General features: G+C 37.6%; 1 protein-coding gene across 1 annotated transcript in view; it reads right to left on the reverse strand.

Moving 5' to 3' along the window:
* Positions 1 to 3,609: 3,609 nt before the first annotated feature.
* LOC140243475 (retinol dehydrogenase 16-like) overlaps positions 3,610 to 13,621 on the reverse strand; it is a 53,008-nt gene continuing 42,996 nt past the window's right edge. Inside the window, exons 4-7 of the mRNA XM_072323147.1 lie at positions 10,849 to 11,075; positions 7,752 to 8,010; positions 6,505 to 6,674; positions 3,610 to 4,793 (exon numbers count right to left, since the gene is read on the reverse strand). Of these exons, the coding sequence (XP_072179248.1) occupies positions 4,570 to 4,793; positions 6,505 to 6,674; positions 7,752 to 8,010; positions 10,849 to 11,075 (880 nt within the window). The 3' untranslated portion in view covers positions 3,610 to 4,569. The remainder of the gene's footprint in view (positions 4,794 to 6,504; positions 6,675 to 7,751; positions 8,011 to 10,848; positions 11,076 to 13,621) is intronic.

Consider the following 13,621-nt stretch of genomic DNA (forward strand, 5'->3'; position numbering starts at 1 on the left):
ATGATACATGAAAAGCAAAAATCTCTTGTTTAAATCAAGATAATGCACATATGGATCCTGATGTCACATTTTCTCCCAAAATATGTGAGAAAAAAGAGAATTATCTCTGAGCAGATCATATCACAACTGTTTTCTTGGAGCCCTTTGGCCTTCAAGCCATTTTCATGTGATCTTCCTCAGACACATGTAAAGTTTTGTCAAATACACTTCCACTTAGCGGAATGTTCCTTTAGATTGATTATGACAGGCAGCCAGTGCATACTGACATATTCTTCAACAAATGTATGGGCATAAATCCAATTTTCACAATTTTGACATGTTAACATGAAAACATTTTTAGCTCCATGTTTGATCATGTATATAGTGAAGCTATCGATGTGGTTTACAGTTAATCTTAACTCCATGTTCAATATCAAGACATCAAGGATAGTTCACTCCTGACCACTCAATGGAATTCTTCACAATTTCATCCTCTTACCTAAACAGCTGTAACCCTTAAAACTTTCTCCATCACAACGTGAGTGCATGGATGTGCAAGAGTTTGGAACAAAAGCAAGATTTTCCACAACTGACTATATAAGCACAAGTGTGTTTGATGTCTGTTTCTCCCCTCCCCCCCCCCCCCCAAAAAAAAAAAAAAAAAATGGCCCCATACTAGTCAGTGTCAGGGAGTAAAAGCCTTGCAATTGTAAAAATTTGTACCTACTTGACATGTATGTGAAATCAAGCCACAACACTATTCTCCACACCAGTCAGACCGCAGCACGTATGCTAATGAGCCGATCTGGCAAGATTTATTCAGCACTCTCGTTGACGATCTGAAGGTGTCTCGTGAGTGTGAGATTTTGCGAGAGTTTGACAGGGCTATGGTTTTCACAGTGTAGCGACTTGTACATACATTCATCATGGTTACAAGTCACGGTAAGTTGTTCTCCAGACTTTGATCTTTATTTTGATACCAAATTGGTGTCTAATATTGGTTCTTATCATGACGATATAATCAGTTGAATTTGCGTAAATTTTACCTGCTTTTCACAGAAGATTTTGTTGTCTAAAGTTCATTTTTGGTTCTTGACCGGATTAAGAAACTGTTGTTTCTGATTTTGGCTTTTTCGTAGAGAGGAAACTTAGATGCTCATCATATATTGGAGTCAAGGAGACACAAGCATGATTTATACTAGTTTTTCCGTTTTGAAATGTCTGTAAAATTCACTCCTAAGCCGGAAGTATGCTCCACACAAAGTGTACAGTGGCGCGAAAGAGTGTAATTTCGGTGCCTGGCGCGCGCTGTACCAAGCTTCTAGTCTGTCTTACACGCGTACCACGCAAGTCCGAAGCACAGAACTACACGCGTGCCTGTATGCAAGCATGCGCTATGCACGCACGCGGCATGAAACCGTAGCAGCGTAATGACGTAATGCAAGTGCTGAATGCAAGCGCTGTCCAATGAGAGAGCTTACTCTTGAGATTGCACGGTTTCAAGCTGACCAGCACTGACATCGATGTATATTTTACTGGTTCCTGACCGGACTAAGAACAAATTGTCAAGATATTTACATGGATACAAAGACTAAGAAATGGACTACCAAATAATGCATTTCCATTGAGACGCAAGGTGAATTTGGTATTTTTTTGACGTCTTGAACGTGTACTACACAAATTACTTTTTTCATCATTTTTCAAGCTCAAATTACGCTATGATATTTTTCATTTACAATCATTTGAGTAACACATGACAATAGCTTACGTATTTTCCTTGAATTTGATACCAAATTTGTGAATATAAGTTGTAGTTTTGTTGCCGAGAGCCCAAGGACAAAATCCCCTTACGCAGCTTATTACGTATGCAAGCCTTGAGCGGGCTTGCATACGAGTTGAATAAATACGAGCGAATTATCGGGTGCTGCGGTCTGACTGGCACTGACTGTGCAAAGTCAAGATATCCAGACTTGATTTGAACTTCCTAAGTGCATAACGTTTGAAGCTAGAACTTGGAAAAAGCATTGCATAGTACTGTCATACACCTATCTCACACATAACCCTATGTAATGTGGAATGAATGGATGGTTACAAAAAAAGAAAGAAAGAAGAATGAAAGATTGATAGATAATTCACGCAAGATCTAGTTAACCATTTGATACCTATAGTGCATGTAGTTATGCATGTCAAGTCAAAAGTAAGGAACAAATTAAAAGAAAAGTACTTTGCAGGCTACCCTACAGGTACAGAAATGATTGGAGATGTGGAGCAGGATACAGCATAATTTTGAAACATTTGTCTTTACAAACCAAACCATTAGAGGAAACTATCAGCAAATGATTTCAGGCTACACTAGCACCATTAACCACCCCAGAGAAGATAAAAACAACAGTCCTGGTCACTGCTCCTCTTGTATATTTCCCCCCCCCAAAAAAAAAAAAAAAAAAAAAAAGGAAAAAAAAAGAGAAGGAAATCCACAAATGAATAAATAAAAAAAAAATGAGATAAAATAAAATAATGAAATGAATAAATGAATGAATTAATGAATGAATAAGTAAGTAAATAAAACAAAAAGCCCAAAACATGTGCAGTGATATACACCCTAGGCTCAATCAAGTCTTGACAAAATCAACACTTCCCACCCCCCTCCCCCAGACAACCATCAGTCAGTACTTTTTAGGCTGCCCATCAATGGACACTGTCTTCAATCATCATGGAATATCCAGATCTGCTGTTTGAGGCCCAGTCAGGATTATTTCGTTTTAGGATTGTACTTCAGTATTGGTGCCGTTGAACCAATCTGTGTAAACAAAACCAATAGCAACAAACATCTAGCCAGTTTCCTCCTTGAAAACCAGATGGACAGTGACATGGCCACAATGTCAGGACCTGTACATTGTACAAACCACTAGATGAGTACATCATCTCAATTCTATGTATACAAACACATACTGTAAAAGTAGATATTTTTGCGCAACTAATTTTTCGCGCTCTGCCGGGTAAAAGATGAATTTTGCGTGTTTTTAATTCCGCAGAATCGACATCAACTACTGGAACACATGGCAAGCAAAAATATTTGCATGCTTTTATTTTTGCACTAGTTTCTGGTTGTGCAAAATGTGCGCAAATTTCAACATCACGAAAATTTCCACTTTTACAGTACATAGCCCTCCACTCCTAACAACACACGTTAACAGAATCTAAAATCACAGAGACTATCACATCATGCTAAGGTATTTGCAGCAAAACAGAGACAGATTCTGACCTGCAGTACTTGTGGGGATTACAAAAGCAAAATCTGAAGTAATATTCACAGACAGGAATGTCATGCAACAAAATATTAGCTGGATGAGAAGTTAAGAATCTGCACTCTTATATCATGAGTTTTGCTATGAACATAGTCATTAGTGAATGGATGTGTATAAACATCCATCTTTTCTTGAATACACTATAACATAACCTGCCCTAGGGCAGTATTTTGAAATAATTGCAAGTCGGTGAAATCTGTAATTTACCCTCATGAAATAGCAATTATTCCTCTTAAGAGGATTTAATTGCAAATGCTTAACATTCATACCATCTTTACTGAACTAAGAAACAGTGAAGTCAAAAGAAACAGATGATTTTTTTGACAAAAACAAATAGAATTACCAGTAATAATGAATACGAATCCTTAGAAATCTCTGAACAAAGAGGTATATGAATCAATATCCTGATTATCCATATATTCACCAAACTATTCGAAGACCCAACTGTATCAACTTGATTTGCTAATGTCATTGACAATAAAGCATAATATCACACGTCATAAAAGTATACATAATAAACATTCACAGTTGCTGAGTAACAATCATTAGGAAGTCATAGCTGTAAGTGTAACATTCATGGTAAGTTCACCAATATGTCTTAAAGTAGTCAATCCATATAAACAACAAAATGTATTAAACTGTTCTTGCTCATAAATGGTGGCAGTGCTACCTAAAAATACAAATACAAAATAGATGTTGATATATACAATTTCTATGATATTTGTGTTTTATTTTACCCAAATCAATAATATAATAACTTCTAAACTGTCATTATGTTTAGTTTAAAAAAAGATGAAGAATGAATACAGACCTGGGAATACAAAGGGCACATACAGCTCTGTCTGTGCCACTATTTAAACAATTATGGCATTTCAGTTTTGTTACTCGTTGCATTGCGTGTCTAATAACTATCTATAAACGCTTCAAACCAGAGGTCCAGAAAAGGAAAATAGATGATGCATCTCATTTGCTATGTAGAACTAATCACACTAAGCATCCACATAAGAGTATAAGTGATAGTGAAAGTCAGAAATACATCAAATGTGATTGCAGAGTGATAATGTTTCAATATTGCAGCATGAACTGCTTTTGCCAATGAATCTATCAAAGAAACTTTTCTGAACTACATTGAAGCTGGCAAATCTTTTCTACAACATCGGCATAGAATGGCAGAGGTGCTGATTACACATATCGTAGAATTCTGGAAGCTATAACACAACAGTACACCATAATGCTCCAAGAAGTAGTTCCCCTTTAGCAGTATCACCGCCAAATACTGTTTTCATCGATTGTTCTTCAGAATCTGAAAACCATTTAAGCTTATCACCCAGTCACCAATGAAAGCTGGAAAGTAGGAGAGCGGTATCCATAGCAACCGAGCATCCCATCCTACAGCATATCGTGTCTTGGGCCATCGTGAGAAAAGGGCGTGCTCCATGGCATCAGTGACTCGGTGGATTTTTGTTGATGTGTGGTTGTCCAGGACGCTGCTGACATTTGCACGTACTGTGTATGAAATCGAGAGTGCAATGCTGTCAGAAATATCAGAATGCAAATTGCAGACAAATGTACAGTCCTACGATAGTTTGCACACTGAAAATGTAAAGTGTTTGTAGACATTTCATATGCTTAATTTCTAGTTTGTGAGCAAATTACATGTCTTGAGCTTTGCTGTGATTATTGCAGGTTTCTAATAATGCTATTCACAAAGCAGTATGAAAGGCACTGTGATATTAGGGATATTTTCCAGCACTATGTACCAGCTTCTGCGCAACTTCAAAAATTTGTCCCCAGGTCATCAAATGTCTATGTACCTTTATCAAAGTGTATATTATCAGGAGGTGCAATCTGGAATAGTGTTTCCTATGCCATTGTAACGTCTGGTTTACCTAAGGCATGGAAAAGACTCTATACTATGAATAGACATCAGAAACATCAACTGGGACCACACGCAGAATTAAAAGAGTAATGATCAAATAAAAAGAATTCAAATCAGTTTGCTGTGCTAATTTCCTCAAAGAATACATGGCATTCTCTCCCTACTGTCAATCTCAATCTGTAGCTCGATTTTAACTGGGACCTACGCTCGACAAGCTTGCTTTTAAGTAGGTTCCTTCATATTTCTTAGCATTCATTCTCAGATTCCAACTTTCATATATTGACCACTATGTTTTATATGTTTGCAACATTCTATGTATGTCTCCTAGCTGGATATCAAGTATTATTTGATTTTGTTATATTTAATGTATTTTTTCATTGAGAAATATGAAAAATAAATTGAAATTGAAACCAGAAACATTTGTGGCATGAAACTTTTACGAATTTTAGCCGATGGTCTTTTTCAAGGTGTGAAACTTTTGTTTTGTGAATTGCTGACCATGAAAGAAAAATGAGCATACTACATGTACTAGTAATACAGGGATTACCGGTAGTTGAACACGCATGGCAGGTTGATCGATATTTAAAAGCACAACAAAACTGAATGTGCCCCACCAAGGAGGTATACCTCCATGGCACTACTAAACAAGCATAGTTTGGAAATGCACACTTTGCAATCATATTGGTTGTGACACAAGGTCGAACTGTTACAGCAGTGTACTGGCATTCAATATATTGTGTAGACAAAATCTTTTGCATGAATTTTGATTTTATTTTCCAGAATCTTGGCTCCTCACCAAATTCGCAAAAGTTCCATGCAGGCAAAAATTTCTGGATTTACAGTCTGCTTCCACCCAAGCAAACTCTCAGCTTGTGCTGGATGGGTTTACAGACAGGAAGGTGAGGCTTTATCACACAGAAATATCAAAAATACTACAGCATGAGATGTTTTTGAAGGACTACGTAAATCTAACAAAATAAAATAATGCAGAGTAAGACATTCTCCTAGCAAAACTCAGAAGGAACACAAGAAAGTTTAAACATATGCTAGCATGCTAGCAGCATATAAGCCTCAATTTACTGATTTTTTTTCCCCCCTGTGTATTTCTTTGGTTTTGTTTAAAACTGATGTTAGACAACAATTACACAGCTGAATAACTCATATGCTGGCTGATCTTTGTTAAGAATTTGTAACCCTCCTGCCCCCCCCCCCCAAAAAAAAAAAAACCAACCCCAAAGAAACAAAACAAAACAGCAAAACAAAACAAAAACTATGAGATGCTAGAGAGCAGAACCTTAATCTGACAATAAATGATTTCCTGTCTTGCTTTCAACTTACGCCTTTGGTATCCCTCTTCCAGGTACTCTGATTGCATCTCTGGCTTCAGCCTGTTCCAGGATATGTCAAGGTTCCTGGTGAAGTTGGTCTTACTAGATATCCTGGTTCTAAAGAAGCCTGGCTCTATGATGGAAACACTGATGCCGTAATGGAACATCTTGGCCTCTCTCCTGCATTAACAAGTAACATAGAAAAACAATCGTCAACATATTTTCATTGAAATATTGTCCGCTTGGTAATATGACATTAATGCCTCATTTTCTATCCAAACTTCAGCAATCCAGGTGTGTTCAACCCTTTAGCATCCTAAAGGTTTCTAGCAGTTTCAAGCCTGCCTCTACTTAATGAAGGAAGCAGAAAAATTTGAAAAGTTTACATTGGCTTTGACCATTTGACTATGTGTTTGCTTTTCTACAATTACATTGTATTACAGAATGGGGTGAAACACAAATTATACAAATCAAGCACTGTAATACAACCTTGATTTGTACACCACACCCCACACTTTTACACAGCCATCCCACCAACATTGCCTCAGACAAGTCTCAATTTTTATGAGAGAAGGCTTTAAGCAGGTCAAGGGCTAAGGATTTAAATGATAAGGAAAATACATTTGAGTCATTCAAGTTGAATTTCTAAACGTTTTCTCTAGGAAGGAAGTAAATAATCTTCTGGCAATGCAGAGAAACTGTAACTACCAATAAGCCTTACACATGTCAACCATGTCAAAATCAAGTGATGGTGCTCATCTCCGAAAGTGAGATTGGAAGTACGGTCCTGTTGAAGTATACATCATTCAGCTCATGGCGAGAAATGTGCGTAGATGGAAAGCATGAAGATATCAATTAAGTTGTGTCAGGCTAAGGATGACTCTAAAAATATGCTCAATGCATGTAGATGCAAAAATTGTTACCGCCTATAAAAAGCTGTGTATCTGCAACTAATCACACAACTTTCTTGCCATAAAAAACACACTCACAGTTTATACGCTGGATCATGTAAGCATACCTGCTACAAATATAGTACAAAATCACTTCTTTGTGGCAGTTGTCCTTTTGAAAGAATATCATATTTTCTTTCCATCTGAAAGAATTTGTAAGTTTCCCTCAGCTGACCTCATTAGAAATGGTTCCTGGAAGAAGATACCAGCCACTATAAGTATTGGGTTGGTTTGTGCTTCTAATGTGTATGTGTGTTTTATGCAGATGAGCAGGGATGGGGGCATTATGTCCTTTAATGAGGAATACCTGACTGAGTCTGAGTATGCCTCAACACCAAACTTGGAGACGGCATAGGCTCCACTGGGCATGGCAAAGCGTCCCTCTGTGCTGGCCATGTTCACAATGCGTCCTTTGGCTCTCCTGACCAGTGGCAGGAAGGTCAGGGTCATGTCCATCATGCCAAGGGTGTTTACGTCCAGCACCTTCCGGTAGTCCTCCCTCGTGTGCCATTCCTGTAGACCACAGGCTATTGAGATGCCAGCATTGTTCACCAGACCCCATAGACCTGGCATAAGAATGGATAATTGTGTGTTTGGCAAAATAGTTAGCTAACTGATTGACTGTTCATAATTCAATTCAATTCAACTGCAAATCCAATATGATCATCACAACTGTGCAACCAGCTCTCCTCTCCTCTAGAGCATATTGAGCCAACAAATGCCCAACATTTTGGACATTTCAAGATACATTTGCATCCATTGCTAATACAAGTATAGTTTTTAACTTGTTTGACTTTCTATGTATTCATTACACATTCACAGGGATTTGCAGAGATATCAGCGGCAGATCCAGGAATTCCGTAAAGGGAAGGCGCGCCTCTGCAAAATTAAAGGGGGGCTCATGCACCCCCATTTTTTCTTTTTATTTCTTTTGTTTTAACCATTCGCCACGGTATATGCATGTTCAAAATAAAAAATCTCTGCAAGTTCTTCCAAATAGCTTATGAATACAAAGAATGTTAAACAAGTTACGAACTATTCTAGTTTTGGTAAAGGATGATAACATGTTTTGAAATGTTCAATTTTGTCTGGCATTTGTTGGCTCAATATGCTCTAGTATGACTAGGCTTATGTGAAGCCGCTGTGGAAGCAAAAATTCGGTAAACATGAATACATCGACAAATATTCATTCAAAGTGGTTTTCCTGTTGACAGGGACTGAAGGACAGAACACTGAAGCCTGCTGGTCTTTCCTTATAAAGTTTACCTCCCCCTATCAATACCTGAAAGCTAATATGTCACAGATTAATGGTAATTCATACAAAGCAGTGACAAATAGGCACTGGTCTTTCTCTTCTTATTCTGGCATTTTGCCTAAAAGAGCTCTCAAAAGGGCAACAAAGTCATTTCTATGACTGAATGTAGTTAACAGCTTTAGTTTTTGGTTGCTGTGTTATGAAGTACACTAAATACAGAACACCTAGTCACCATTTACGTACCGGGCAGTTTGTTGTTGTTTTGTTTTTTTCTCCAGTTCCCTGTAAACTTTCATTGCAAACAACATCTGGCATCACAATGGAGCATAGAACTTTTTCTTTTCTGCTGAAATCATTTTCCTCAATGTCTGTAATGTTGTTTGTATCATATAGACACCACTTGACAATGGTTATTGATGATTAACTCTGTGCCTTGACATAAATGCTCAGCCAGACTTCTCTGAGAATACAAAGACACATGTCATGAATCATGATCACTTGTAACCTTGCCAAGCACAACAAAAGCGTTTTATATCACCATATGCTTGTTCAATGTTAGTGTATGGAGCGGGGTGGCAAACGGAGTAACATGGCATGTTTTCAATTCAAGTGCAATAAAAAAATTCCATCCCAATCTTGCATTATTCCTGGTTAAACTAATCCACAAAGCAAGCAGACATTTTGCGCTCTGGTCATGAAACAACACACTGCTGACAATTGCTGAAACTTTATTCTTTCCTTGACAACAGATATCAAATGACCATACAAAGCTTATGAGGACATTATTTTGCCGACAATATCGATCAAATGTTATTCAATTCTTATGTCAGTCTGACAAAATTGACACTGTTGTATCTAGAAATAAAGGGAATCACTAAATATGTAGTGCTTGTAATTTCCTTCCTCTTATTTCCTATGAGTTGACAGAAAGAGTGTTAAAAGCTGAGCTTCAAATGGCAAACAGGCAAACATTTTCATGCTTTCCACAATATTTCATACAGAATACAACATCTAAACTTTGCAACTTGGTCTCTCTTACAATTATAATAATGATAATAACAATAAAAAAAAAAAAAAAACCCAATCCTATGGGAAATTTTTATTACCTTTGTTTCACACACATTTCTGGAGATTCTGATCACAATCGGCTGATTGCAGCTCCAAAAAGTTTTCCACAAGAAGTTCAGACATTTAACATAGCATCATATGTAAAGTGACTATAAGTATCAAGCCTTCACAGATGATATTCGGTCATTAGGAAATGGAAGGGATGCTTTTGCACTGACTTCAAGCATAACCTACATCTACTTTAGCGCATTTATGTAACTTTGAGATGAAATGGTAAGGTTTGGGGAGATTTGAAAACAAGATTACTTTTTTGGACTTCATACTTTGTATTCTTTACCACTTTCAATCTATTATATCTCTGTAGCTTACAATGTCCACTCAACATGAGGGTATCAACAAAAACAAAAACAACAACAACAACAAATTATAGATGCTAAATCCCTCAGTCAAACCTCTCACACACTGATACATTAATACTGTATGTATACGTCATATATTTAGCGAGTCTAATTTTTCGCAAATCAGGACTTCCCAAATACTTTGCGAGTGGTTTAATTTGTGATCCGTGGAGTACAGTATAAGGAATGAAGTAATGCATGCGTGCATGTGACATTCATGATAGGGATAAGACTTAATATTCTCGCATGTTTTCAAATTTGTGTATAATTTGCGAAAATAAAACCTTGCAAAATATACCACTTTTAAAGGGGATGGCTAGTAACTGATCAGTGGGAATCTGTGGGAATGCTGGGGGATGATTGTTCCAATCCTTGTGGGATTCATTTAAGAGTACATTATGTATCTATTGTTGTGTGAAAATTATTTGATTCAGAATGGTTTCGTATTCAAGTAATGTGCAGTTTAATGTTTCCAGGTTAGCATGCCTGTACAGCGACAGGGCATTAAACTGCACATTACTTGAATATGAGACCGTTCTGAAGCAAATAATTTTCACACAACAATAGATATATAATGTACTCTTAAATAAATCCCACAAGAATTGGAACAATCATCCCCCAGCATTCCCACTGATTCCCACTGATCATTTACTAGCCATCCCCTATTAAACAGCTGGCCTTACCACTATCACTGGGTATTGTTTTCTTCACTTCATCTAAAGCTGCTTCCACATGTTCATGTTTGGTGACATCAAGCACCAGCACCTTGGTACGTTCTGTGGTCTCAGCATCAAGCTGCTCTGCCCCCTTGGCCGTCAAGCACCCAGCGAAGACAAAGACACCTAGTGACTCTAGCTGCTTGGCCAGGAGATTGCCAAACCCACTGTCACACCCTGTGATCAGCACATATCTGTTCAAAGATGCAATAAATTGTTATAAAAAAGGTGGTATTACACAGACCAAGTCATTAACTATCAACCAAACCTTGGTTAGTCCATTACAGAGATAATATGTCAGGAGTGCCAGAGTGATAGGCAGTGACTATCAAATACTGGTAAAAGGCAAGAAAATAGTGGAAAGATGCAACCACTTGTAAGCTTATTAACTCATGAGATGTCATTTACTGCCTGTTTGTAATTTGAAGTATAGGATGCTAGCATCTCTTTCAATTCCAAACAAGTACTGAATGTTAATTCAGTCTTGCCAAGAATCCTTGACTAATGATGATTACCATAATTTCCCAAACATTCACAATGTCACATTTCACATTTGTCCTTTTGACTTAATAGCAAAGCTTTTATGAAAGAAACTTTTTGTATGAATAGATTAGATGCTGATGCTGCTGATGGAAAAAAGTCCATGTTCTTGAGAAAGCTCCAAAAATTTCTAAAGTAATGCACACAGTGCAGTATTAATGACACACACACACACTCACAAAAAAAAAACAACAAAAAAAAAAAAAAACCAACAACTCACAAAGTTGTACTGTATGTGCTCTCTTGCCTTGGGCTACACACAGAATTATAATTCAACTGAAGCAAGCACTGACACGAGATGCCATTGTGCAGATACACGGAGGTTTTAACAATGGAAGGAATTATAGTTTGCCTCCTCCTCAATAATTTTTCCCATTCTTTTGATGGTGAATCTTCCCAAATTGATACCCTACACTGAATGGGCACTCTTGAAGATAAAGTGGAAAACATGTGTAAATTGTGGTGCAAACATTAATCATCTCTTTTTTGCGTGTCCTCTTCCAGACTGTCCCCTACAGCATGCCTCTCTTCCAGTGAATCACTACAGTATTCAAATGATGCACAGGTCTCAGTTTGTCAGTAGGAATTGTGTGCATAAGGTATTAAATATGGAATGCTTAACCCATGAGGCAAGGCTGAGTTTTGCCTCATGGGTTTAGGCTAAATTCCATAGTTACCGCATACACACAATTCCATCTGATGCACGAAAAGACACATACCGTACATCATTTGTTTTATTGAACAGTAACAAATTTTGCCAGAAATCCATTGTTTTATTCATATTTCTGACAACATGCAAGTCTTTCCTTTTGGCTTGCCATAGATGACACCATGCATCAGCAATTACTGATGCATGGTACTGATGCATGGCTAGCCATCTCTTGTCAAGTGGGCGATCGCAGGCTACTTGTTATCACTGTATGAACGGCAATCCATCTCTTGCTAAATTCGTGAATTCTTTGTTACAAGTACGCGTGACATGTTTACTGCATCAATCACCAGTGATCAAAGCGTGCTACCACTAAAAATTTATACATGGCTCTTGACCAACAAGATTGCAGGATTCTCTTGACCCGTAACGTTCTATAATCATTCATAATGCTTGCTTCATGTACCGTAACTGACTCACATGGAGTATGATCGATGTCATACTACCTGGTATGCACACTGAATACAAATTTGGAAATTTAAACACAGGTAATAATTACATGAATACATGTAATTTCACTTTTTCATGAATTTCCAGATTTACTTTACAAAAATCAATCACACTAAATTCAGTGTATTGTATCAAATAAGATTTTGATGGAATGCACAATCAAACTTTGGACAAATATAGACATTACATTCGTCTCAATGTGATAACAGAACACTGACAACAGTGGCATTAACACGGTATGCTAATTAGCGAAATAAAAATCTTGAGATTTGTATCACAATCGAAATCTCAAGATATTTGCCTGTGTGGACATAAAAATCCCACCAATTATCATGGTCCGGTTCGCGATGCAAATCCTAAGAAATCTTCCGCTTATCTCTGAAAATCTCACCACGCAGTGATTCTGTGAATGCTGGACTGAATAATCTCAAAATTTTATATCCCATCATTCAAAGCGCACATCACATCAGCGTGCGCACCACACCACTGACTGTGACAAGCAAGAACAGAGGGCACAGAGAAGCGCACATAGTGAAGCGCACTGTGTGTACCAATTAGCGGGATATTTCTGTCTATGTGAACGCTTGCAAAAAATCTCCAATTTGGATTGCAATTGTTATCCCACTATTTCTGTCCATGTGAATGCTTGCAGAAAATCTTGAGATATGGATCACAATTTGAGATATGGATCATCCCACTATTTTGTACGCGAATGCTGCTAATATTTAAAAAGTGAAACGCCATGTACAATTTGTAAGTGTCCAATAAAATGGCAGCCAAAAAAACCCCCCATATATTTATGATCTACCAAAATTTTCAATGGGTTGCTGCCAGGCAAGGCCATAAAGTCATGGTCATTCTTGAGGCCTAGGTTACTTGACATTCACTGTTGACAGACTTTGCACTCTGTTTTAGAGCACCTAAACAGAGTTATATCAAGGAGGTTCGAGAAATGGAGTCACAACAGTCTTATTCGCTTTGATCCCATGCTCGAAGCCACCACTCAAAAATATTTGAAGTATGTGTCAAACTGGATCTGCC

Source organism: Diadema setosum, chromosome 20, assembly GCF_964275005.1.
Source record: "Diadema setosum chromosome 20, eeDiaSeto1, whole genome shotgun sequence".
NCBI classification, from domain to species: domain Eukaryota; kingdom Metazoa; phylum Echinodermata; class Echinoidea; order Diadematoida; family Diadematidae; genus Diadema; species Diadema setosum.